This window comes from Struthio camelus, chromosome 1, assembly GCF_040807025.1.
Source record: "Struthio camelus isolate bStrCam1 chromosome 1, bStrCam1.hap1, whole genome shotgun sequence".
Classification (NCBI taxonomy): domain Eukaryota; kingdom Metazoa; phylum Chordata; class Aves; order Struthioniformes; family Struthionidae; genus Struthio; species Struthio camelus.
In genome coordinates, this window is record NC_090942.1 from 82,854,720 (window position 1) to 82,879,736 (window position 25,017).

Consider the following 25,017-nt stretch of genomic DNA (forward strand, 5'->3'; position numbering starts at 1 on the left):
TTAGGGAGTGCGCATATGTGCAGCTCTGTCAGCGTAACTGAGACAGGTGGTAATCGGGGTGGTAAATCTGCTACAGGGAAGAGTAACTCCTCCTCAGCTGGCAGAGCTGTTGATATATTTATCAGTAGCCTGAGCTGGATCCCTCGTCCCATGTTGGCAGCACAGCTGCTTGCTACAGTGCACCTCGGCAAACGCTCTCCTGCAGACTCCTGTTCTCAGGGAGCTCATTTCAGCAAAGCTCCTTCTCACTAATGCTCACTGCATTGCCTGAAAGGCTCATCTGGCTGCTCAGCCTCCTGCTCAATGCTGTGGGGCCTGGCTCTCACTGGGGTGCTCATTTTCCAATATTCACAGCAGCAGGTGTGTGTCTGGGTGTCTCTCGGATATTGCAGAGTCTGGGCTGCCTGTGCCTGAGGCAGACACTTCTGGGGCTTAGGTCTAAACATTGTGAATTCTATGAAGTTACTTGCCCAGGGTGTGTTTTGCATATACTGCTACAGCCTGCGAACATGCTTGGAAATAAGGAAATTATTCCATTAGTAAATTCCATTTCTATCTGAATATATAGCAACTGTTTAGACGCTTCCACCTTTCATTTATGTCAATGAACATGCTGCAGAGGAAAACATTTCCACACCACAGTCCACAAGATAGCCACATTATTGCAGCGTGGCTAAGTAAAACAGAAGGGATGCCAGCTCTAGCTATTCAAATGCACAATGAGTTTCAGGAGGACTGGTCTTCAGCCATTAAACTTGCAGCACACCAAACACAAACACAAACAATGGCCTTACACTAAATTTAAACAGTACTATTTTTAGTAGTTAGACTACTTTTTGTCTAAACTCAGCCACAAAGAAGTGTCTAACAAGCTTTCTGCAGTTGTTGTTACTTATGCTTAGAAGGAGTAAAGCAAAAGTCAGTACTTCAACTACAGCAATTAACCAGCCACCGATATAGAAGAGAGGACTCTGAATATTGCAATTGAAATCTGCTTATCTAAGGTGATCTGGATGTTTCTTGTGACTTGCAAATTCTTATCTGATTTTCTATTTGTAACATAAGCTTAGAGGGTAAGCTGTAGTATGAGCACAGATTGATGCTGTAACTCTTAAATTCATCTGAGGGCTAACAGCTCAATTTTTATAAAAGAAAGAAAGCCCACATATTCCTCTTCTTTGTTTAGCTTATTGATGCTTAGCAATAGGAGCACCATCTGTTTATTAGTCCTTAAGATGAGAGTCTTATATTCAACTACTGCAGTTCTATTAAGCCTTTCCAATATGCACATACCCCCACTTATTCACATGTAGATGTGACTTCTGCGGCACTGTGACATTGCAAGAGCTCGGAAACAAAATATTTTGTGCCTTAACAAAAAGTGAGTGAAATGATTGTCTTCCAGTCTGGAGATTTCAGGTTGAGAACGCAATAGAAGTTGCTGCTTTAGTGCATCCAGAGCTCATCTAACAAACAGACTGAGGTATTTGGTGGTGCAAACCAGATTTGGTTGGGATGCCTTTCTGGAAGCAGCAAGCTATGCATGTTAAGTAGCCTGTCCTCAACAGCTGCAGTCATCAATTTTAATGCCAGAAGCAACCGTGGAATCATATTGTGTAACCTGCTGATTGTATGGTCCCCAGACTATAAGTTAAACATATTAAGCACAGTAACTTGGGCTCTTCTGAGGCATGTGGTTATGTTTGTGCTCAACATTACTCAAATTAAGTGTGTGATTTTAAACAAAATGCCTGTTCTCTTACAGAGCAGTATGTGATGTCCACATTCAAAAGGAACCCGCTTGAGCAGGCCTTCAGAACACCCAACACTCACTTGACATCAAACTACCTGATAAACCAGTACTGGATAACTGTCAGTCATAAAGCGCCGGCCATACTCTATGACTTGTACATGAGGCTGACAGGAAGAAAGCCTAGGTAAGAAATTGCATACCTTCAACCATTTGCATAATTACCAATGCTATAGAGAGAAAAATCTCTAACAAGATCTGAGAAATGGCTGCATCAGCTTGGAGTCCCTGGTCTTCTTCCTTCCTCCAGTCCTTGTTTTTAACTGCATGGCTGTAGCTAAACATAGCCTAGAATTAACACCCTTCCCTTTATTCAGGGGACAGCACGCATTGTAAACTCAGCTTTACACACTTTGGAGGTTCCCAAGCAAGCAGAAGAGGACTGTTAAGTCAGAGTTGCTCCCTTTGGTCCTCCTGTGAAAGTTCCTCCAAAGAGATAATGAAGTTAATGCCTGGATAGTAAAGCAGCTGTTACTTCATCCTCATTGCTTATATATAAGCACTGTCCTGTTGGTCTGTGTACAGCAAGAAAGATTTCAATTGTTAAAACATTCTTATGTGAATGCCTCAATCTGTCATGAGTAAAGCCTCAATATTGTATAAAGCCTTGAGAATGGCAAGGTTTAGAACATCACAACTAATATTTTTCTCTCACAAATCAGATGCAAAAGTAGCAGTTGCCAGCACTGGCCCAATGTTTTGAAATCTAGAAAGATATAATGATTATTTCTGAGTACGAATAAACTCTGAATTGTATTTACAAGGACAGTTTACCATATTTGAGCCTTGGCAGTGTCATGGCTAGAAGAAACACAGGCATGCGTATCGCATGTGGACAGAATCCTTGTGTAAATAACTGACTTGGCCAACTTCTGTCCTTACTCCTTGCAACCACAGAGGAGAATTTGTTCTGCAGTAGAAGAACAGTATGCCAGTGCTGTGCTCTGCATCAGCTGCTTGGTGCTGCCCTGCTAGTTAGAAAGCTGGCTTCAGCAAATGTGAAACAGCTAGCAGTAAGTACTAAGCATTACTGTTACAACTGACCTTTCTTTTCATGAAGGTGATCATGATTAGTAGCCAGTGGACATTGTCCATAATGCTTTCCTTGAATTTCAAATAGAGCTCAGCATGAATTCATATTGAGAAAGATCTCGTCTTCTGAACTTTCAGGTTTGTGTCCGGAGCAAGCAGGGCTCAACAGCGAGTCTGGGAGTTCTCCAAGTCCTTTTTCATAATTCCCCTTTCTTCTTACAGAGCTACTAAAGCTCATTCAGGTACTGCTGCAATGTGGTAGAAAGCAGGAATGGTAGTAGTTCATTCTTTCTTTTTTCACAGCTACCTAAATATCAGGTCTTTATGCTCTAATGGTCGTAAACCACATTCAAATTTAAAAAGGATGAACGTGTCACTGAACACGCTTTAAATGTTCACCTTTAATTTTTTCATTCTACTTTAAGCAAGCATCTAGCCTTAACTTTCTTCCCACTTGTCACTCCCATCTACTGAAGTACAAGCTATCTTTATAGCAGTTTTCTGAATTGTCTCCGTGACCCTATGCCAGATTTGCAGGTAGTAAGCCTGCCAGGAACCAGGAAGCTGCCTTTGCCAGGAACAAGACTTAGGCCTCAGTTCGCTACTGAATCCTTACTCAACTCATTGTAAGGAAGTGTGTTATCATATAGGATACGTAATCTGGGAGCTGGTTGTGGTTTTGCAGGTCTACTGTTTATTCAGGACAGCCTATGGCCTTCACTAATTTGAATTGCAAGGAACTCAGTTGTAGTTCCTTGTGTAGCTACCATATGCAGCACCTCATGAGCTAGCAGTGGGAAAGAGCAGGTACAGGGGTCATCTCCATCAGCTTTAGACTCGTATATAACTCGTCTCCTAGGAATCTTACTTCAAGCGTTAGCTCCTTTCACATAATTGCCAGATGCCTAGCAAAACTGCCCTAAATGGCTTCCAGTTATTGCTACATATTTATCCATGGCTTAGAAAATCATGTAATTAGTAGTCTTTCAGGGCAATCTGTCACACCTGAAAATCTGCTCTTGCAAGGCTCAGTGTGGGATCAAATAAGGAAATAATTGCTGTAAATAGCTTTCAAGAAGACAGGATGCATTTCTGAAGTGTAACTATTAAGGCTGTCAGTGAGAGCTAATACTTGTTGTTTTTTGATATTGTTTTTTTTTTCCTCAGTTCCTCCACAATGGAGAATGAGATACTGTGTAAGAAACCTTTGCCACAGCCTCTGGAAGTCTGCAGAAAAGCATATTTCTACCTGGTGATAGTTTGCAGTGCACCATTTTTTAATCCAAATTATTTACTACTTTCAACTTGGTGATGATATTTGGGCTCTACCGGTTAGCATGAACTACGATCTTCAAACGTACCTCTTTAGATACCTTTGTTTCTCTCTTTGACCCCTCTTTTCAGCCATTCAGATATGTTGCTTTTGGTAGGTTTAAAAACAAAAGATGGGGGACACATGGTTGATTCTCGTATTATTGCTTCTGACAGATTCCATTATCCTTAAACACTCTAAAGATACTGACTACTTTTTAGGAGTGAGTTTGAGAAGGAACTGCAAATTAATCATCTGCTTTGTTTCTCAAGTTCTTAAAAGGTATTAAAATATTCACAAAGCATTGCCCCATAGTACTTGTTGACTTGGAGACAATCAGGAAGATTAATCTGAGGCAATTTTTAAGCAGTTTAGTTAAACTGCATTCAGTCTATGTACACATAATTATTCAGAATGAAAATACCCTTAATTTGATGGTTTACTTTGCTTCTAAAACGAAGGCTGCTTTAATTCTGAGTAGGAGTGTCTGTATAAGGTTTAATGCACATTAAATTCACTTTGAGTAAGCTGCACAGTTCTCCTCAGAATTGATGTACTCATTGTGTCTTTTTCTGCTGTGCTTAGTGCTTATTGTAGTGGCAGCTGCATCTGTGCAGAGCGAGGCCAGCCTGGCACCATTCTTCTGCAGACTGCCTTCTTTCATTTGTCACAGTGACTTTGCTACCCTCTGGGCAGCTCAAAATTTCTCATGAAAACAACTCTGTATTCCACAGAAATCAGCCTTTTAACACTTTCTCTTGCCCTCATCCATTCTGAGAGAACGTGGCATAGTCTCAAAATTGACCAAGCACTGCACATCGTTTTAGAACAACTACCTCCCAGAGGCCTTTTGTACTCATGACCATCGGGATAGTTGTAAAATAATCCTGTGAGAGAGGAGAGCAATACTGTCATCCCCTTTCATAATAAATAAATGTATTCTGCATCATAAATGCATTATGTAAAAGCCCAAGGCAAATGAGAGACTTGAATTGGTATTTCCAAAGTCCTTGTTTAGGAGACGTACCCCTGAAGTACCATTCTCTTAAATAGGCCACTCACACTGCAGAGAGGTGTTCAGACAGTTCCAAAAATAAGTGTCTATGGTCTGGATAATATTTAAGGTCATCTAGAATCCTTCATTAGATGTACATGCTGTCAGACCCTTCCTATATAAGGAGACTACTCCAGACTGACACTACACAAGGAGAGGACTGGCCCTTAAGAAAAAATAAATAAATATTGTTATATACAGATCAAAGAAGCCCAAAGACACAAAAAACATGCCATTTTCTGAAAACTGAAGTTGAGCAATAGACTTCATGGCTTGTCCGTGCTGCAGCTGCAGCAGCCTTTGACTTGGAGCTGGCTCAGTACAAACTAAATCCAAAATCAGAGCCTCACTGTGGCAGTCAACTCAGGTTTGAGAACAGAATTGCATTTGTATGGTAGAAGGAGACGTATCCACCCCATGAGGCAAGCAATATACCTTTGTGGTTTTGCAGTCTGCTGTGGAGACTTAGTACTAGCTCATATGGGCTCTTCACAGTACTGCAGTGGGTCTGTTATTGGCCTCTTGCCTTTGCTTAGTTCATGCCAGCAAGCTAGGCTTCAGTCCTGCTCTGGGAAATGTACTTTTACACCCATGTTGAAGCCAACTAGAAAGGCTGTAGGATCAAGGACCTCAGCTGGCAGAGTTACATCCTTGCTGAGCAGGTTCTCAGCCTGGTGAGCACCAGTGAAGTGCTTGGTTGGAATCACAACTCTTTTTCATCCGGACTGGTGAAAACACTTATGGATCAAAACTCCAGTTTTTGCAAAAAGTCAAATTTCCTATCCTTCTCTGACAATCCTTCTCTGTTCCAGAATGATGAAGATTATCAATCGACTGCACAAGTCTATGATGCTCCTGCAGTATTTTTCCACCCAGTCCTGGGACTGGTCTTCAGATAATATGAATATGTTAATGAGTCATCTTAACCCAGAGGACAAAAAGGTAAGCACATCCCGTATGTGGATTGCTAAACTGCAGTTCTGTTCATCTCCAGCAATCATTTTCGGTGTATGGTTGAGCCTTCAAATGACATCTGCCTAGATGACTGGAATTGACCTTAGATAGAAATAATACACCCCCCCCCCCCCCGGCCTTGTTTTATTAAATAACAAATCAGGAACACTCTTTTATAGGAAGGTGTTTTCTTCTGAGATGTTTTGCAAAAACAGATGGATCAGTCACTGAAGTCTCTCCAGATAATATGGCAGCTTTCTACCTTTAGCTCTCAGGTTTCTATTTGGTCTATAGTCAATCTAGACTTGTTTCCACAGACAAAATGGATTGTTATGAAGGGAGCATGACTTTATATTCTCCACAACCCAACTGTACTGCGACCTCTGTGTTGGGGAAGCTAAAGGCATCATATGCAATGCTGGCTTATTACCTCCACATGGTTGACTACATAGACCGGGACACACAATGGAGTAGGAAAGCTAGGGACATTCTCTTCTGGATGGGCACACAACATTTTTCTTTCTGAGAAGAAATGGTCAATTCCAGTCTTCATGTCACAGCTCCGGGCCCTGAGAATCTCATGAATCCCCTTTCATGGGAGGATATGACCATGTTAACTAACGTCCTGTACAGGGACCCTAAAAAGAGAATATCAACAGTAATGCAAGGATCTATGCTAAAGGTAGTTTTGTTGTAATCAATTAGTCACTGAAATTCTGTGTAGCGTTCTCGATATCTTCTCACCCTAGTTTTCTGTGTGTCTTGCTTTTGGAAAACTAGGGAGCTCCTTTACAACATCACTCTCTCCTCTCTCTCTTCTGGCAGTCTCTGGCTTTTGGTGGATGACCTGGATGGAATTCACTTGAAAGATTTTGGCATTTTCATTCATGTTGATTTTAATGGGCACTGCATGGGGAAGCTTAGTTAACACACAGTGTCTTATCCTGAGCAATACAAAAAAAGCTCCCGTTTGCTTCAAGTCCTCTGAGAGCAGTTCTTTTGCAGGATGTCAAACTCTGCTGTACTCTTTATAGGTTTGAAATACTTCTTAACAATGGGGCTGTAACTGAAGGACTGAAGGAACACAAAGAGTAGATATGGAATAAGTTTGAATGCACCTTTGGTCAGTATCCTTCATTTGCAAAGAGCTACTTAGACATTCACATCAATTTGGTCTCATGTCATACAGATTCCCAGTAGAAGCATCAAGACTCTTCTTCCCTTGTCTGAAGAGCTGGCGCATGCAGGAAATTCTAATAGCTAAGAGCATTGGCATTGCTGTGACTACAGCTAATGTATAGGGGGCCTAAAAGGAATAGAGCAGCTAGTTCTGATGCAGCTAAACAGAAAAACCAGCAGCAAGGACTTCAGTGTAAGTGCGCCAGTATTTTATGCTTACCAAGCTGCTTAGAGAATTTTGTGATGTGCACTGAATCCTATGCTGCCACTGCTACATTGCAAACAGTACTCAAGCAAGATAGTGTATGGGCAGCACAGATGTCTGTGCATATCTGACAGACACACTGGGCTCTGCATGGTAGCTAATCCTCTGTATTTGACACAGTTAGGCTACCTCTCTCTGCTCAGTTGTTGCTATTCTGATACCAAAATTCTTGCACCAAACCAAACGGCCTGCACTGAAAAGATATTTTCCAAGTATCTTCCCTTTTAAGCCCTTGTAAGAAAGAAATGCCATTCACTTCATTAACTCATTAAAAAACAAACAAACAAACCCAAAACTTCTCTACAAAACCACTTCCTCTTTACAAAACAAGTTCTGTCTTTGCTCTAATAGACAGACAACCACCTCAGAGCATTGTTAAAAATTTTTCCAATATCAACATTTGAAACAAACTGGTGTTATTAGCTCTGCAATGAGATTTCTCAAATGCCAAACAACAGAGTAACCCATTCCTTTGATTCCTTGGATTTCTGTCGATCTAGATGCAGAGAGAGAATGCAGCACAGGACAAAGTAATAATTGATATAAAGGCACCTGTTGATTGAAAGTCCAGTTAATTTATTTACACTCAAAACATAATTCTAGTGACACTTCAAAAAACCGCAAGTAGGCTTTCAGATGAATCAGCTTGCATTAGTGGAATGCCATTTTTCTTCCATGCTTTATAAATAGATCTATATGTATGTATATACATATATTTATGTACAGTGGCCACCTGAAAGAAAAAAAAATATTTTGTTTCCTCTAGCGAACACCACTTTTTTACTTGCTTTACCCAGATTCCCACTTGGGTAAGACACGGATGAACATTAATCCATAGATTTGAAGTACACTTTGTTAGTGTCCATCTCTTCTTAGAAACTTGGTGGCTTTAAAAACTTAGCAGAGAGGACCTTATATGGAGCAGAGGACAATGAAGAATTGGTGTTTAAAGTGTACTTGTTTTGAACTTTGGCATTTAAATACTGCTCTTTGTCTTTAAATCTCAGTTATACAACTTTGATGTTCGCCAGCTGCATTGGTCAGAGTACATTGAAAGCTACTGCCTAGGTGCTAAGAAGTATTTACTAAATGAAGACATGTCTGGGATTCCAGCAGCAAAGCAGCACTTAAGAAAGTAAGTCATACCCAGTGACAATGACCACAACTTCTGGCTACTTTGAATGGCTCTTGAGAAAAATTATTCTACTTACATTGCAATAAGTTATTGTTGAATAATGTGCAAGATAAACACAGCACAGCTTCTTTATTATGGCAGAGGGTGCTTGGTCCAGTATTTCATTTTTCCATCCTGTGAGAACAGGACTTATGATAAATTTAACAATCAGGGGCTAGATATTATGTCTTTACAGAAGATGTCCAAATAATGAAGTTACAATGCATAAGAGGAGTCCATGAATGCAGAAATTGCTGGTAATTCTGAATTACAATAGAAAAATGAAAGTCAGATTTAGAATTTATGAAGCTCCTGGAAACTTTTAGCAAATCAAAGGGATTGTGTAAAAACTTTAAGCATACATGGTATTTTAAATTTCATTTTAAAGTTAAAGTTTCTAATCATTTGGGGAAGGGGGGGATACGCAGAATAGGCAAAATTGGTACAGAGCTTAAGCATTCAAGCCCTGGTGACAGTTTAATTCTAGATGGGCAATATCAGATTGCCCTCTCCAGTTCAATTAGATACTGTGCTCTTCTTATCTTCTCCCACCCTCTTATTGGGAAGTGCAGGCAAGAGGAGAAGAGAAAACTCTTGAGCAGAATTAGACTGGTAGTTTCTTTTAAGAAAACTATAGCTGTGCGCTGTAAATACTAGAAGAATAAAAGTAGTTGCCAAAGGAAGGAACGTTAAACAGGTTCCTAGTTCACAAGTCATTTTAAAAAGATTTATAAGACCCTCTGTAACAATGGCCTCATAAGCCCAAGTAGGTAGTATAAGCTTAGTGTTAGAGTTTACAAACTAAATAAAGGACTCTTACGAAAATCAAACTACTCTTGGGTAGATTAGGTATGAAGGCATTGGCCAGACATTAGGTAAGTAAGAGTTACAAAGAAGTGTAGAAACTGCAGAAACAAAGATGACTAGCGTCTCAAAGACTCAATAATTCCATTTAAATACATGTTAAAAAAAATACAGCATTGCAAAAGTGAAGGCTCCTGATGGTTATTGAGTAAACCCAACACTATAGCTGAGCTTTCACCCAACAGGAAAGCTTTTTCATCAGCCCCAGCAAAAATGCTCCAGCCAGTCAATGATCCTACATAATCAAAAATAACCAATATACCCAATTAGAGCAGGACATGTTGGACATTTCCTTGTCCATCATTGAGAAATCACTTCTCAGTATGAATTCAGTGTCTGTTCCGGTCTGAAAGGAGAACACACAGAACAACAGAGACTTGGAATACAGATATTCAACCTATCCCATTAACTATTCACAACAACATAACATCAGCACCGTTCCTGGCAGGATGGTACTGTGGGACTGAAGGAAGACATGTTAGGCTCAGTGTCTTCACTAAAATAGGAATGGCAAAAAGCTCAAGGACCACATGTAAAAAGGATTTCTTAACAAAATTAGCTGCAGTAAATAAAATAAGGTGGGACAGTTTTGGGGTTGTTGTTGTTGGGTGTTTTTTTTTTTTCTCTTCCTCTGTAACATGCATCTTCTCTCTTTCTCAGGCTGAGAAACATCCGATATGCATTCAACACGACCCTCTTAGTGATCATCTGGCGCATTTTCATTGCAAGGTCACAGATGGCTCGAAACATCTGGTACTTTGTGGTGAGCCTCTGCTATAAGTTCCTTTCTTACTTCAGGGCATCCAGCACCCTCAGGCACTGAAGCAGTCCATCAGCATCCAGCCTCTTCCAGAAGGACCTCCATCTCCTCTAATCCACAGCTGTGGGCATCTGGGCCTGAAAGTAGCAGAAAATCCATTCCCTCCAACAGCAGCCGGCATTTATTGCGCACTGTTATATGTTCATCTTTTTAATTTAACTAATGCTTTAATACATGGTGGTCTTTCTCCCATAGGACCAGGCTGATTTTTAAAGCCATAACTGAACCTTTAGGAGCAGGTCAAGCTGGAATCTTTCATCCAGAGTCTGATGGGCAAGAGTATGGATTAACCAAAGTCACTATCTTCCCATGCACTGCCTAGGCTATCTCAATCCCACTTTCCTCCGTAAGTGAGGCAAAGTTAAGGGCATAGAAACTTGGAAGAAAGGGATGCGATCAGAGAAGAAACAGTTGAGGAGATTGACCTGTGAGAGGTCTTCCTAAAGAGGCTATTCCTTCATTCTCCTTCAGTGAAATGGTACCTTATTGAAAATCATGATTTCATATTGTCCATTTTTCAAAACTTAGAGAAAATACAAAATCACCTACATTAGGCCAGTGAACACACTGAATAATTTTCAAATTTGTCTTATGTTGCTACTGAGGACTGATACTTTCACACCATAATTGAAGAGATGCATAGAATTCATGTACCTGTGTTAACTGTGCTTGCTCACAAGCTGCTTTATTATGGAGAAGCATTTTTCTCTCTGTGGTTAAGCTTGCAGTTTATCTTCTATTATAAAGCCCCATTCTTGCATCTGTCACTTTTGCTTGGAACATTTTGTTTGGCTTGAAATATGCCGTATTTACTTTGAGAATGAAGAGAAGACTTCTGAAAAGATTGAAGAAAAATTCAGAAGTTTTTTTTAAGGAATAGGTCCTTTTTCACCTCCCTCCGTTTGTCTGTAGAAAATTTCTTTCCTAGTAGCTCAGAAGCAGCCTATTACTGCTCTTCAAGCTTTCATTATGGCTAAATCACGCTGCACTTCCACTGGCCAAGCAAGTACAAAGGAGCGTATGGAGGGAATCTGATCAGGCCAATTCTGCTACCACAGCTGCCAGTAGGAATTAAAGAGGTCAAAATTTGCTTTTATTGAGGATAGGAAAGGTTTCATTGACTTCTGTGTAAAACCAATTATGCTCTATGAAGGTAAAACATTTTGTCCTTTGTTGCGGTTTAGAAAGGACCTCAAGGATCCTACTGAAGCCCAGAGCTATAGAAGATGTTTGTTAGACCCAGTGACAGATGTCACTGATTTTGGAATTGCAGGTTTTAGATTTTTTTCTAAGTATGAACACCTGTGGGGAGACAGAGAAAGAGGACCTTCTTCAAAGTAGCTGGTGCAACGATGGCCCTACCACAACAGCAACAAGTTTATCATGCTAGCAGATTTTTAAAGTCAAATCTAACACTGGAATATTTTTTATTTTGAGTAAACTGAATAAGCACTTTAAGATTATAAGACTTCAGTACTACTTTTTGAACCAACTGCAGCATCCAACTTGTCTAGACTTGTGTCATTCTAGCTGTCTGAAAAAGTACATCACAAAAATTAACACAGCGGTTCTTTTCAGTGCTGAGAATAGCAGAACATTTACAAAGCTGGCGTTCTTTAAAAGTTATACCTGTTTTTGGCAGTGAAGGCAACAAGTTATGTGACGGTATATTTTTGTCTTAGGTTTCCAGCTGATTCAAAAGTCTTTTTAAAAGAACAAGGAATTAATTTCCTCCGCTCTGTTCCCTAGAGGTCTAGTTTCAAGCAATTGCCAAAGGACGCTTGCAGCAGAACCTGACCAGAAGCACACTGTCCAAAACGGCATGGCTCTGCCATTGCCTACAAAGGCCTTAGTGCTTGCCACACGTTTCTTCAGACCTACGTTCAGGTAGATCAATCACCTGGTTTACAGAGATGCAAGTGTTTTTAAGCTCGTCACCTGAAAACATATTTTCACTGTACTAGTTGCAAGCCAAGTGTTTTCCAGCTCTAGAAAGGTTTGCATGCTGTGCATTGCACATTAGCAACATGTCATTGCCTGTGAATTCGGGAGCTGTGGGTTTAGTCACCCGGGGCTGGACACTTCATATCCAATGGTTCTTTAGCAGTGTATAAAGGTCACGAAGGTCAGCTGCGTTATACTTGAATGCCTGGCTAACTTGGCAGAGTGAGGCAGGGCTCTGTAAGGAATCCTCTGCGTTAGAAAGTATTCACGCAAGTAAATAATCAAGTGTCAGCCAGTTTCCAGTCTTTTCTCACAGGAAATGTCAAAAAGAAAAATAGAAGTGCAGACTATTTTGAAACAAACTTAATGAAAAAAAAATTAGGCAAGAATCTGAGCTGATATCCTAGAATTCTTTTTAAGTGCCTGTCTTATGTATAAAGAGAAGCAACATCCTAAGGGGATCCTAACTCTTAAGTTGTCCACATGACAGACAAAAAAACCAAGTCCTGCAGATCAGTCAGATACTGCAGGCAGCAGAGCACCTATGACGTCTGACTGAAGCATGTAGACAAAACCTACCGTTGTTGGGCTATAAGTAAACTCTCCTGCCGTCCCTCCCCCAGTCCTCGTTGTGCCATGTGTTTAGCAAATATGCCTATAGGCACGCAAAAATACTTGCACAGGTTGTGTTGTCCCAGCAAGTCTGATACGTATCTTTGCTCAGTATCTGAACTGTATCTGGAGTGTATCTGGACCTGCGAAAACACTTCAGGTTTCACGCAGAGCGATGGTTGTGGCAACATCTTTTAAAGCACTTCACCATTTTGCTGAAGGTAACAGAAGTAGCAGTTACTACTCATCCCTGCAAACAGCAGGAGCTGCTGGGGATGTCGGAAGCATAGCTGTTGCAGATGGTGCATGCTATCCTGGCAGACTTTCACAACCCACACACCACGTTGCCCTCAGCTGGCTCCCAAGCTCTGGCTCTACCTACAAGGAGATCAAGCTATTAACTTTCCTTAACACAGACATAATCTTTAACCATTTTCTTGTGGCTGGAGATATTTTCAGGTGATTGCCTGAATCACAAAAGTGTTTCAGCAAAACCTCAATACAGAGATTGACACCTGGCAGTGGCATTTTGGTATCAGTCCTGGCTGCTATCACGGCAAGCTGGACCGGGGTTTAAAACTTGTTCTGTCCTCAAGCAGTGACTTACCTTTGGGGTTTTCCTGTGTGTTCCTGAGTGTATTTGCATTTGCTCTGAAGAAACTCAAGCCTTGGGGAATGTATTTAAAAGAAAAAAGCCAAGTGACAGCTACTTTTCTTTTTTCTTGTTCCATCCCCCTCTCTTTCATGCATGCATATACCCTTTTGTCAAACTGAAAGCCAAATACAGTTATTAAGTTAGAGGTCCTGTGGAGACCAATATGTGGGGACCACATATTAACGTGAAAGACTCAGGAGTAGATAGTTCTCATTACGGTTGAGGGCTAGAGAATTAGATTTTTAATACCCGTACTAAAAGCTGAAGCAGGACTCAGGCTTTTTACAGAGGTAGCATACAGGGGAAGAGCCCCTTCAGCATTTTGTTATCAGTTGGGTTTCTTGCATTCAAGTGCACGAATAAAAGTCCCCCACCCTTCCCCAGCCTATCTTCTAGCTCCTGACAGGCAGCACAGAGACCACTATTAGCAGTCATTCTGCAGAGCCGCTGCAGAAAATATCTGCCACAAAACAGCACAATGGGATTATCAGCTGTAATCGTACCCCAGAGACTTGCGGTTTATCTACCCGCTTATGGTGTCAGAAGCCTGAATTGCTGCTACAGAAATAACATGGGAACACTGAACTGCTGAAACCAGTGTGCTAATGTTTTTGTTAATACTATGCATATATACTAGTCTGTAGGCTATAGCTATAAACTGCCGTGTGAAAGTAATGAGATACTGAATATCGTTTCATTGTCAAATAGCAATGGGCATAAGTCATCAAGCTTGCAATTAAGAAGAATCTATTTTTTATTAAATAGCTATACAAAAAAACCCAAATCCCTAAAATTATTTTGAGTTTAAACTGCCAGTTGACTAACAAACAAGGCTGTTTATCTCCAGCAAGTCTGTTGTAAAAATTAAAATTTCTCAATGATGTCCCCCCCCACCCCCCATAACTGTGTTAAGAAGACCCAATTCTTCCTTGGTGGGGGAAACACATATACTGATATATTACAGTTTGTTGGCCTATTACCCACCTCTTCAAGAAAGTTATTATTTTACATTTTCCAAGAAAACATGGTTGTATACGTTATGTCTGTATGTATATTTACATCTTTCAGCACAAGTTTTCTCACACAACATACCAAGATGGTAAAAAATTGTGGCTATTGTACTGAAACGCCAGGCTGTGCTTGTTTGGTACGCTCTGTTCCAATTCAGTTATGACGAAGTGATAAAACCTATCCTAGTTTCCTATGCAAAGGAAACTTAGGAAACCTAAACCTGTAGTACTATTAAATAACCAAATCATTACCATGAATAAGCAACTGGGAAAAGGGGGGGGGGGCACTCTTTGAAAGTTTGTAAATAAGCTGCAGCTTCATGGTTGAAAGCATGCTGTTGCTCTTCCAGCATTGCAGAAAGTATGGATGAACTTTCATTACAATTGGGCCCTTACAGTTCTAGTGCAGAATAAATAGTATGCACCTTCCCCAAAAGCTAAATGGTGAACATCTCATTTCCTGGTGCTAAACACTAGTAAGAAGGTGGTACAGACTTACCTAAAGATGATTTTTAAAAAGGATATTTGAGGAATAATTAAAAATGTACTTTCCCACTTTTCTCTGTTGCTTAAAAGGAAACTCTAGATTTGAGTTGTTTTCTTCAGATTAACAGGAAACTGCTTATAAAAGGTTTCTTGTTCCTACATAATCTTGGCAGGCCCCACTTTATAGTAAAATACATATTCTCCCACTGCCCAAAGTTTATATGGTTCTATCTGCTATTTCTATACTCTTGTTAGCTATGGGACAACTTACTGTTATAAATCTTACTTATAAAGTTTCTAATTTAAGGGTGTAATCTTTTGATCTCTCAAATCAGATAAATTGTAAAGTCACAAATTATAAGAACCTCAGCCATAAAAATGTTAATATGAAGTTTATGTTATTTTAAACATTTAATAAAACAAAATATTTTAAAGCTATAGTTATTTTGCATCAGTTTACTTAAGCTACTGAAAAAAAAGGTGGTTCCTTGCTGACCACTGTAGTTGTGCATAGGCTGCATCTTTACCATGCTGCAGCCTGGCTTTCAGACTGTGCAGAACTGAAGCCTCACCTGCAGGAAACTGGCCACCCAAGGACTTGCTGCACAGGCAAAGAAAGAAAGAAAAAACGGAGAAAAATTCGCTGTTTTTAAAAAGGATGCCTGTGAGGCTTTAATCTAGATGCCTACAACCAGGAAGAGCACATTTCAGATCAGGGTCCCACTGAAAGTGGTAGGACAGATATTCCTAAATTGGTAACAACTTGACTAATTTCCTGAACAACATAACACTTGCACCTGAGATCATTTTCCCCAAATTCCTAGTTTTACAAGTTAGGGACTTTATTTTACATTTGGTGTAAAGTTAACTAAAAAATGGTCTTCTGGCCTAAAGAGCTTTCAAAGTCTGGAGAAATACAATATGCTTTTACTTCAAGACCCTACCATACAGCAAGAGAAGTTTAAGAATGTTATTACATAACTGGAGAAAAAAATCATGGTTAATATGCGTCTCCAAGAAGTGCACAGGTTGTTAGGTATACTTTTAATCTAGTAATTCTCAGGATTGTCAAAAACATCCTGACTCTATGACAAATATCATACTTCACTGTACTTTGAAATGTCTTCAAGGCCATTTAGAAGCAGCAGCACAGTAAGTTAGTGAGATCACTTTGACAAATATCAGGACTAACTAGAAAGAGCTTTTTTTTTTTTTTTTTTTTTTTTTTTTTTAAATGGGTAGAACACATTACCTTTTCCTGGTCTGAAAAATCTTGACTGGGATCTTCAGGAGTCAAAAAGCTCCAACTACTAAAGCAAAGATACAGTCTCAAGGTGTAAGATCAGGAAGTCTGTCCATGTATTTGTAGAAAAAGAGAATGCTGCACCCCTCAGAAATCTTCACTATCAGATCTTCAAGAAAAAAGTGTTTATGTTTTAACACTAAAACTTCAGTCTCAGTTACCTGCATTGGGAGAGTCTGAAACCAATTCATTAACATTCCTTTAGCTCCTTCCTGCAGCAGTTCTGTTCTCAAAAGCATGTGCACAGCACAGTCTACCACCAGTCCACACACATCTCACTCAGCTGGCCTACTGGAGCTTGTCCTCTTCCCACCAGTGAGAAGCCACTTTTGCATACACAGGATAAGTTATGGCTCTTGCTTCTGCCACTACTCCAGTCCCTTTTCCACTATTCTGCAGGAGCACTGGGAGAAAAACTTCAGTCACACTTCAAAAAATAGAGTTTTTCCACATTATAAGGTTTTTCACACAAAGAATAGTTGTCAAGTTAGGGTGCTGGGCAAATCTCTCTCCTGGCTGCAGTGCTGTTTGCTTCACGCACTGAAGAAGATCCATGAACAGGTAGCTCAGTTAAGGTGTTTTTCTGTTTCTTGCTCCTTTTCTTTTCTATAGAAAAAGTTGTGAAACCTATCATCACTAAAGCAGTGCTTAGCAGGAGCAGAGCAGGAGCAATCACCTTGAGTACCAAGCACAAACTGGGATTTTGCTGTGTTTCAATATTTCCCTTTTAATTTCAGTGACTGCAGTTCTCTGCAATAATACAACTTGGAGGAAATTTCAATCCTATAAATATATATATTATATACATTTTGTGTGTGTGTGTGTGTGTGTGTGTGTGTGTGTGTGTGTATGTCTCAGGACAGGGCTGGTCAAGTGACTTAGAGATGCAACACTCACAACATTTGGCAATTATGTATTTCTTGAGGAACATATGGATGCATGTACAAACACACACACACGGACACAAACGCGCACGCGTGCACACACCCCCTCCCACACAAAATGTTGGAAGGCAGGGAAAGAGGCTAGGTCTACTCTCAGTAGGACTAAATCCCTTTGTAGCTATATTTCTGGAAAGGGAGAGGAAGGAGAAAGGGCAGGGGGGAAGGGTTTACTATTGATTGCCATTAGAATTAAGTGAAACAGCATGGTATCAGGGAGCAAGCATGCTGTAAATAGTGGCAAACCATGCACTGGCCAACTAAAGTAACAGAAAACTAATTGAATTGAAAAAAGTAGCCAGAGTTGCTTTAATCTCGGTACAAAGATGAACCATTTCTTCTCCTGTTATTAAAATCACACATATTCAGTGACCAGAATTTTAGCTTTTTTTTTTTTTAAAACATATTTTAAATGCTAGAAGTTGAAATGCCTTTCAACAACAACTGTTTTTAAATTCAGGGGATAGGAGGGGAAGGACGTGGTGGATGCAGACAGACTAGTATTTTTCAGTTTCTGTTCAACACTTTCTACAAAAAAAAAAAATCACTTATTTTCCTAAGACTAAACGAAAGCTTAAAAATTTGTTAGTTTTTAAAAACAGCATTTATCAAAAAACACACTATGAAATGTTTTTACAAAGTATTATCAATAAAGGTAGTGTTTTCAGGAGTCAGAAATTAAGTATATTTTACTAACTCACTACCAAAAATCATATTTATTGTTGAAAGTTTGTCATGTTGGTCTCATTTTGTCAAACCATGAATACATTTCCTCTAAATTTCCCTCAAAAGATTTTCTTTTTTGACTGAAAAATCAAGAACACTTCTTTGATAAAAACAAAACAAGACAAAACCAGATTGATTCTGAATAAAACCATGAAGACTGAGGTGGCAATTGGCACATATGACTAATTCTGGAAGAGAAGGGTATTTTTCTGCCATATAAACAGGCACTCATGCAAGCAATCTGTTACTCATCACCAGTCGGCCTATTTCTTCTAAACACTGTGGTAGTGTGCAACGTAGAGCACAGAGTGCCAGCAAATACCAATATTGACCTCTTTGCAACAACACAGGCTAAAAACACACAAAGCATCTATGTATGCATGTGTATGTGCCTGTACCTGCTTATATGTATATAAAATACTGGGTGCTCCAGATTCTGCAGGTCCAATCTCATGTTGCAGGCCAGGGAACCTGACTCACCTTTACACTAGGGTCAAATTCTCCTTACATTTCTCAAAGGCGTATTTTTGCCACGACAATCAGTTTGGCTGCTGTTCTCTTCCTGCTCCCCCCCAAATAATACTTCCGCTATCCCAAGTTCATGTTTCCCACGTTCTTATAAGCCAAGCAGCTCACAAGTTTCCTCTCTCCTCACAGCTCTGTGCTCCCAACACATACCCCTCTCTAAATGTTTTCATTATTTTTCTTTTATTATAAGATATTCTGTATCACAGAAGAGGAAGAAAGAGAGGAGGGTCCAGTAAGGCCCTTGGGGAGGTCTGTGGGCCAAGATTAGAGGGAAGCTGTCTCTTCAAAAGCTTGGCTTGTGAAGAGTTTGTGACAGAAGAAAAAGAACTGTGCCTGACATTTTTCAGTCCCTAGAATATCAACTTGATGGTCCATAGTTGTTTGAGGTAGGTTAAAGCAAAAGTGGGGGCAAGGAGAGAAAGAAGAGGGTGCCTCCACTTGCACTGACAGACTCTGGAGACAACGAGTAGCTTTTTATCAATCTTTGCAACAGTCTCCTGCTACTGCCACCAAAATCTTATTCCGATCTTGCCCAACCGAATTTGGAAAGAAAAAGAAAATCTGACCCATGCTATTGAAATTAAACAGAAATAATTTGTCATGCTTCTCTTTAAGCCAGTGGCACTTCAATGGCATTAGGTATTTGGCTTTATAATGATGCTCTCTCATCAGAATTGCATTTTCCCAGTCTTGCTTTAGGCTTTGCAAGATTTATACTATGTCTCCCAGTTCAATAAGAAAAGAGGAGGATGTTGGGGGTTTTTTGATTTGTTTATTTCTCTTTGTCTTTTTTTTTAAAGCAGAAACAGAAGATAAGCCTTTGAGCCCTACCAATTTGGAAAATTAAGGACAGAGAATGCTCCTCATGATGTTGGTCCTCTGTAAAGCAATAGTAGTGTCTCGTAATCATCTCCCACTTCCTTGCAATACAGCAAAAAGTTTAATGCAAGAAAAAGAATCCTACCATTATCATGAGCCTTCCCTAAACGAAAATAAATTTCAAATCATGGAACTCAGAGCATACATCAAAGATTTCACTTTAATTTTGTTAACCAATCTTTCCTTAAAATATAATTTTCCATTTTTGAATTTAAATGTGATCTGCAGGAAGGAAAAAAAAAAAAAATCAATTTTCCATTAAGATGCATCAATGAATTGAAGCCATCAGCAAGAAAGTTCAAATTTATTCTAAAGAACAAAGAATTAGAAAGGTCAACCTGCACACTTCCATATTTAAAGCTTTTATTCTGATGACATAGTATTATCAAGCCAAACGATCAATTAAATAAACTAAGTGAATCATATTACTTTTTATTTTCTGAACGAAGTTAAACAGAGGGGTTGATGCACTGTCTGAGAACCAATCATTAGCTAATACACTGTAGCTAATACAATGGAATAAGCACTAGGTTTCAAGGGAAGGGACCCCAGTCAATTGTTTCCATCGCCCTCGACTAAGCTGATAATCAGAAGTTATCGGTGTTCATTAAGAATAGACTCCACAGATCCTACTTCAGAACTGCTTGAATCAGGTTTATTTGACACTGAAAAGTGCTACAGCACAGTGATAAAGTGCATTTCTGGACTCTAGCATTCATGCATAGAATGGGATACTAGAGCAAAGGAAACATCTGCCTGTGGGTTAGGTGGATCAACCCACCTCCCCGTTAAAAGCCATGGGAGAAGCACAGGCTGATCTGCCTCTCTTGCCAGAAGTGACCTGATGATACAAATTCCTGCAACTCCCTGCACCGAAAGCTAAGGGGTCACTTTCTCCCTAGAGGAAAACAGCACACAATTTACTGCTAATTACATTAGCTTTACCCAGCCCCAGATGTAAAAGCCACATCAAAATACACATCAAAGAAATGTATCTTCTGTAAAAATAACCCAGAACGAGTATTAGGTAGGAGAGCATCAGCGCAATAGCCCTGAAGCTGCCTTTGAAAAGCCACCTAGTAGCGACTTCTGTAGGCTGCCTAAACAAAACAGAACAATGGAAAATATACCGAATCACCTTAACATCATTTTAATGTATCCCTGCCTACTGGTCTATGTCCTGATATGTATTCAGGTCCTGCTGATGAAAAGGAGAGAAAAAAAGAAACATCATAACTGAAGGTCTGGTGACAATGAATTCAGGCATGTGGATGCAAGTGAGAGTCTATGCGCCCAGACATTAGTTTGTATAGAACTCATTTCAGGGTCTAATCAGAAAGTAATTTTTACGATCCCTGATACTGACTCAAAAAAATCCATCCTTCTCCAATTTTCCCTAAAGAGAATATGTAGAGAGCTTTATAGAGGGCTTTCAACAGAAATTCCCACCTCAGCTTGTGATGCTACTTCTGAATTTCTGATTTACTTCTCCCTGCAAGCTTCTTCCACTTCTCCAAACGTGCTCAGGGACTCACAGCTCCTCCAGGAGAGCTCAACTCCCCGAGAACCACTGGCTTAGTAAGATTCGTGGAGAAAGCTGCCACCAAAGTCCAACATAACTAATTGGACTAAATGCATATAAACTTTAGTTAGAGAAATCAGCATTGGTTAAAAGGGCCAGCAAAAATAGCAGAAAGGTTTGCAGGAAGACGTCATGGCTATATTTAGATCAGTAGATGTAATCAGAGAACAGACAAGATTTGAGGCACACAGAACAAAAGTTTTCTACTTATAATGCTGGTCCTTTACTCCAAGGTAAATTGTTTCTGACAGGATTTGCTGTACCAGACAGTGCAAACACTCCCAAAAGATGAGGTGAGTCCCCCAGTACCTCAGCCAATTAAGTCTTGACAAGAAAGTAACAGAAAGCTGCCTTGACAAGAAAGTAATTAAAAGTTGCGGTACGGCACAGTCTTGCATAGAAATGAAGGTAGATTAAAATGTCTTGGGCATGGATTGCTCTCGATAGCACATAGACATTACTTTTTTTCCAGCAGATACATGCCTCTGCCTTATTCTTTCTTATTGCCACTGGTTTTCAAGAACGAAGACATTTTATAACTTGAGGAGCTACAGGTGAATTTATAACTAGAGATAGTAAAAACTAGAATTCATAATTGTAGTGTAATTAATAAAAGTTTGACTATTTGGAAGCGTACATAGAAGTGATTTACTCAGCAATGACTATGTTTATGCAACACTGTGAATTCAAGGGGTTATTTTTCCGACTTAATCCATCCAGTCTTCTCAATTCATGATTATTGTTCATTTTTACACATTTATTTGCTCCTTCTACTTCCCCTCAGAGCAGAGTTTGATGTGACAATTTGTCTGGGAAAAGAGAAATTTCATTTGCCTGTGGAAGTCTCTGGAAAGTTTGCTTCCACTTTTCTATCTGGAGAAACCGTGCTACTGTGCTGATAAATAAAAAGGCTGCCAGACAGGATTTGCCAAGAAAAATACTAGGAAGGATTAGGCCAGCAAGGACAAATTTAGCAGTGAATAGACTAATGAGGTAAACCGGATTGAAAGGCAACTGAGGCTGAACTGGCAATAAGTCAGGGATCTGATACTTCGCAGGTCTGGGGAACAATTACACAGAAGCAGAGCCAAACAAGATAAGTTAAAAAGTGAGAGAGAAATAAACAAATCTCTCATCTTGCTCTACTGAAAGAAAGCAGATATACACAGCCCTATTACTTATGACTTATAGATCCATTTATTATTAAACTACGGAACAGAGATTGAATTCACATGACAGTTTATAACCTCAGCTGGACAGCAGGATTTTTATTACCTCTGACCTTTGTGAAGAAGGTGACAGAAACAAAACATTGAAAGTTCTGGGTTCTGTGATCGTAAGCAACGACTAATGTGGGAAGCCACCCGGAGAGTACCTTCATATCCACAGTTTTATCTGCCCTATAGTTACACTGCCCGTGCTTCAAATGAAGGAGGCCACCCAGCTGGGTGATTCTGACTGTACCACCCAGGGCTAAAAGAGCCCTTAACCCCTTGGCAGTAAACCCTAGGCTTGGGAGAGCACAGCATTAACCCAGGTATGATGCTTTCAGATAAAAGCCAGCTCATTCATCAGCAAGTCAGAGCACAGGACAATCTGTACTTTTGCTCAGTGTAATGTCCCAAAACACATCTGAACAACTCCTCCCAGAACTACCTAGCACCTTGGAGTAGTTCCTGCATCCAAGCTGACTGAGTGAAGGGAGGGGAGCCAGAAAATATACGTTTCTCCTTTGGACCTAGGTAACTTTTTATCCTGCAGTGTCAGAGAGAGGAATAAGAAAAAACTCAACCTTCCAGCCCTCACCCTCTTAGATTTCTCTGGGTCTCAGAAATGCAGCTTCCTACCTAAGCAGTCGATGGTGAGAAACCTCCAGGGAGCTGTGCAGGACATGCAACCCTGTTTATTTGTGACCTGACCCCACATCACCTAATTGTAGCACAGAAAATAGCAAGCATCGTATTTCCCAAACACCACTGTCTTCTGTCCCAACAGCATTCAAAGTTACAAGTTATTGCAAGAAAGACTTTCCATGATCATGACTGCACCCACCAACAGGCGGCTCTGACAAAGACAGGCTTCTCCTTAGACAAATCTTGCAAAACAGTTCTGGCACCTAGCAGGCATTTACATGCATAATTAACTAACTAGACAGCAGCTCTAAAGAAAAGAGTGTGAATTTATACTTAGTTTGACAAGTCAGTCAAATGGCTGCTTCTCACTGACTGGGTGGTGAGAGCCATACATTCCCAATATAGATGGTACAAGCCTGCCTCTTAAAAAAAATACATTGTAAACTCTCATTGTCTTTGTATTTATTGAGTTTTCAATTCAGATTTTTAATTAAATTGCCATGGAAAAGGACATCAGAGGCTTATAGAACCAACCACTCGAATCACTCTTCAGGTTTTTTTCTCTCCTTCCGATACACTCATTTTGCAGTTTTGTCACGCTCTCTCTCCCCCATGAGCCACTGCAAGGCCTCCTTACCTCAGCTCCCCTCCTCGAGTTGTGCAGCTCGTTATTTCCACCTCAGCACCAACCCTGAACATCTCTGTACTGAATCATCTCCAAGGTCTTCAGGGCATTTTTCCCAATTCATCAAGGTCATTTCAAATTCTAATCATATCCTCTGATGTTTCTGCTGTCACTGCCAGCCTGATGTAATCTCCAAAGCTGAAAAGCATACACTGTACTCCAATATTGACATCGTTAACAAAACTACTAAGCAGTGCCAAACCCTCGCATTTCCCCATACCTCTCCATCTCTGCCTCACCCTCCCCCTTTCACCCGTATGTCCTCCGTGGGGAAGTTTGCGATAACCAACACTACGGGCCAAGCGTGAACCCTCGCTCTCTTCCACATGCAATGGGAGATAACAGCTCCCTGCAGAGTCATTCTCATGTCCCAGCAGCCACCTCAGTAATGACTGCTGGCTGCTGCAACACCCCAGCTGCAGATGCCCCTTCCCAGGTGGTACACTTACCTATGCATCACCCCAGCCTGCCACCCCTCATCCTGAATGTTTTAGGCCTCTTCCCAAATTCACACTGCTTACACTCACCGGGCTGGGGTTGTGACTAGCCTTGGGCAAGTCTAGTTTCAAGCTCTCCTGCCTGGCTCAAAGCAGCTTGGTGAACTCTTGATGTGCCTCTGAGCCACTGCCCCTTCTCAGTAGATGAGAGTCTGGCAAAAAGCAGCCAAACAGGTGGTATTTACCTACCAAAAGCAGGGGAAACAGAGCAGGGATGGAATATGGCTACTATTCCCAAAAAAAAAAAAAAAACACACAGGACCTTCATAGTTTTTAAACAAACAACAAGGGGAAGGGAGAAGGGATAACAGATGGGAGCGAAGTAGCAGTAAGAGAAGCTGAGTCTCTTTGCCCCCCCACCAAGCTATTCTTTCTAGAGGAATAAAGGGGAATTCAGTGACGAATGTGAGCATGGCAAGAGCTACTGCCATGAGGTGTGGCCACTGAGGCCAGGAGATGCCATATGCAGCTGTGACCCCTCCGCCACAGGGCTGTCCAAGGTTATGATACGGCTGAGGGTGATGATGGAGATGGCAGCAGCAACAGTGGTAGGCAGCTGGGGGGGATCTCTGAAAAAGATATTTGCTTTCAAGGCAGTCCCAGATCTCTGAGGGCTCTTAAGGGTGATAAGACCTGCTCTCCCAGGCTAACGGGGAAGAGCAATTAAGCAACATTTGCAACAAGGCAGGCGAAAGCCCAAGATGCTGAGCCGCATCAACACATGGGCACACAGTAAAGCTGTGCAGGCAGAAGAGTCTCATTGTGCAAAGCAGTAAAGAAATTGTTTGGCAGGATGGGCGAGCCAGAGCGCTAGAGGCAGAAGCCAGCAGAGAGAAGAAAAAGAGAAAAGCA

At 40.6% G+C, this 25,017-nt stretch overlaps 1 protein-coding gene across 20 annotated transcripts in view; it reads left to right on the forward strand.

The window, feature by feature from the left end:
• The window catches only part of FAR2 (fatty acyl-CoA reductase 2), a 155,670-nt gene extending 140,059 nt beyond the window's left edge, over positions 1–15,611 (forward strand). For all 20 annotated transcript variants that reach the window (XM_068953522.1, XM_068953584.1, XM_068953601.1 and 17 more), the window contains 4 exons: positions 1,766–1,937; positions 6,021–6,150; positions 8,614–8,741; positions 10,305–15,611. In XM_068953522.1, coding sequence (XP_068809623.1) covers positions 1,766–1,937; positions 6,021–6,150; positions 8,614–8,741; positions 10,305–10,467 — 593 coding nt within the window. In that variant the 3' untranslated portion in view covers positions 10,468–15,611. The remainder of the gene's footprint in view (positions 1–1,765; positions 1,938–6,020; positions 6,151–8,613; positions 8,742–10,304) is intronic.
• The last annotated feature ends 9,406 nt before the right edge of the window (positions 15,612–25,017 follow it).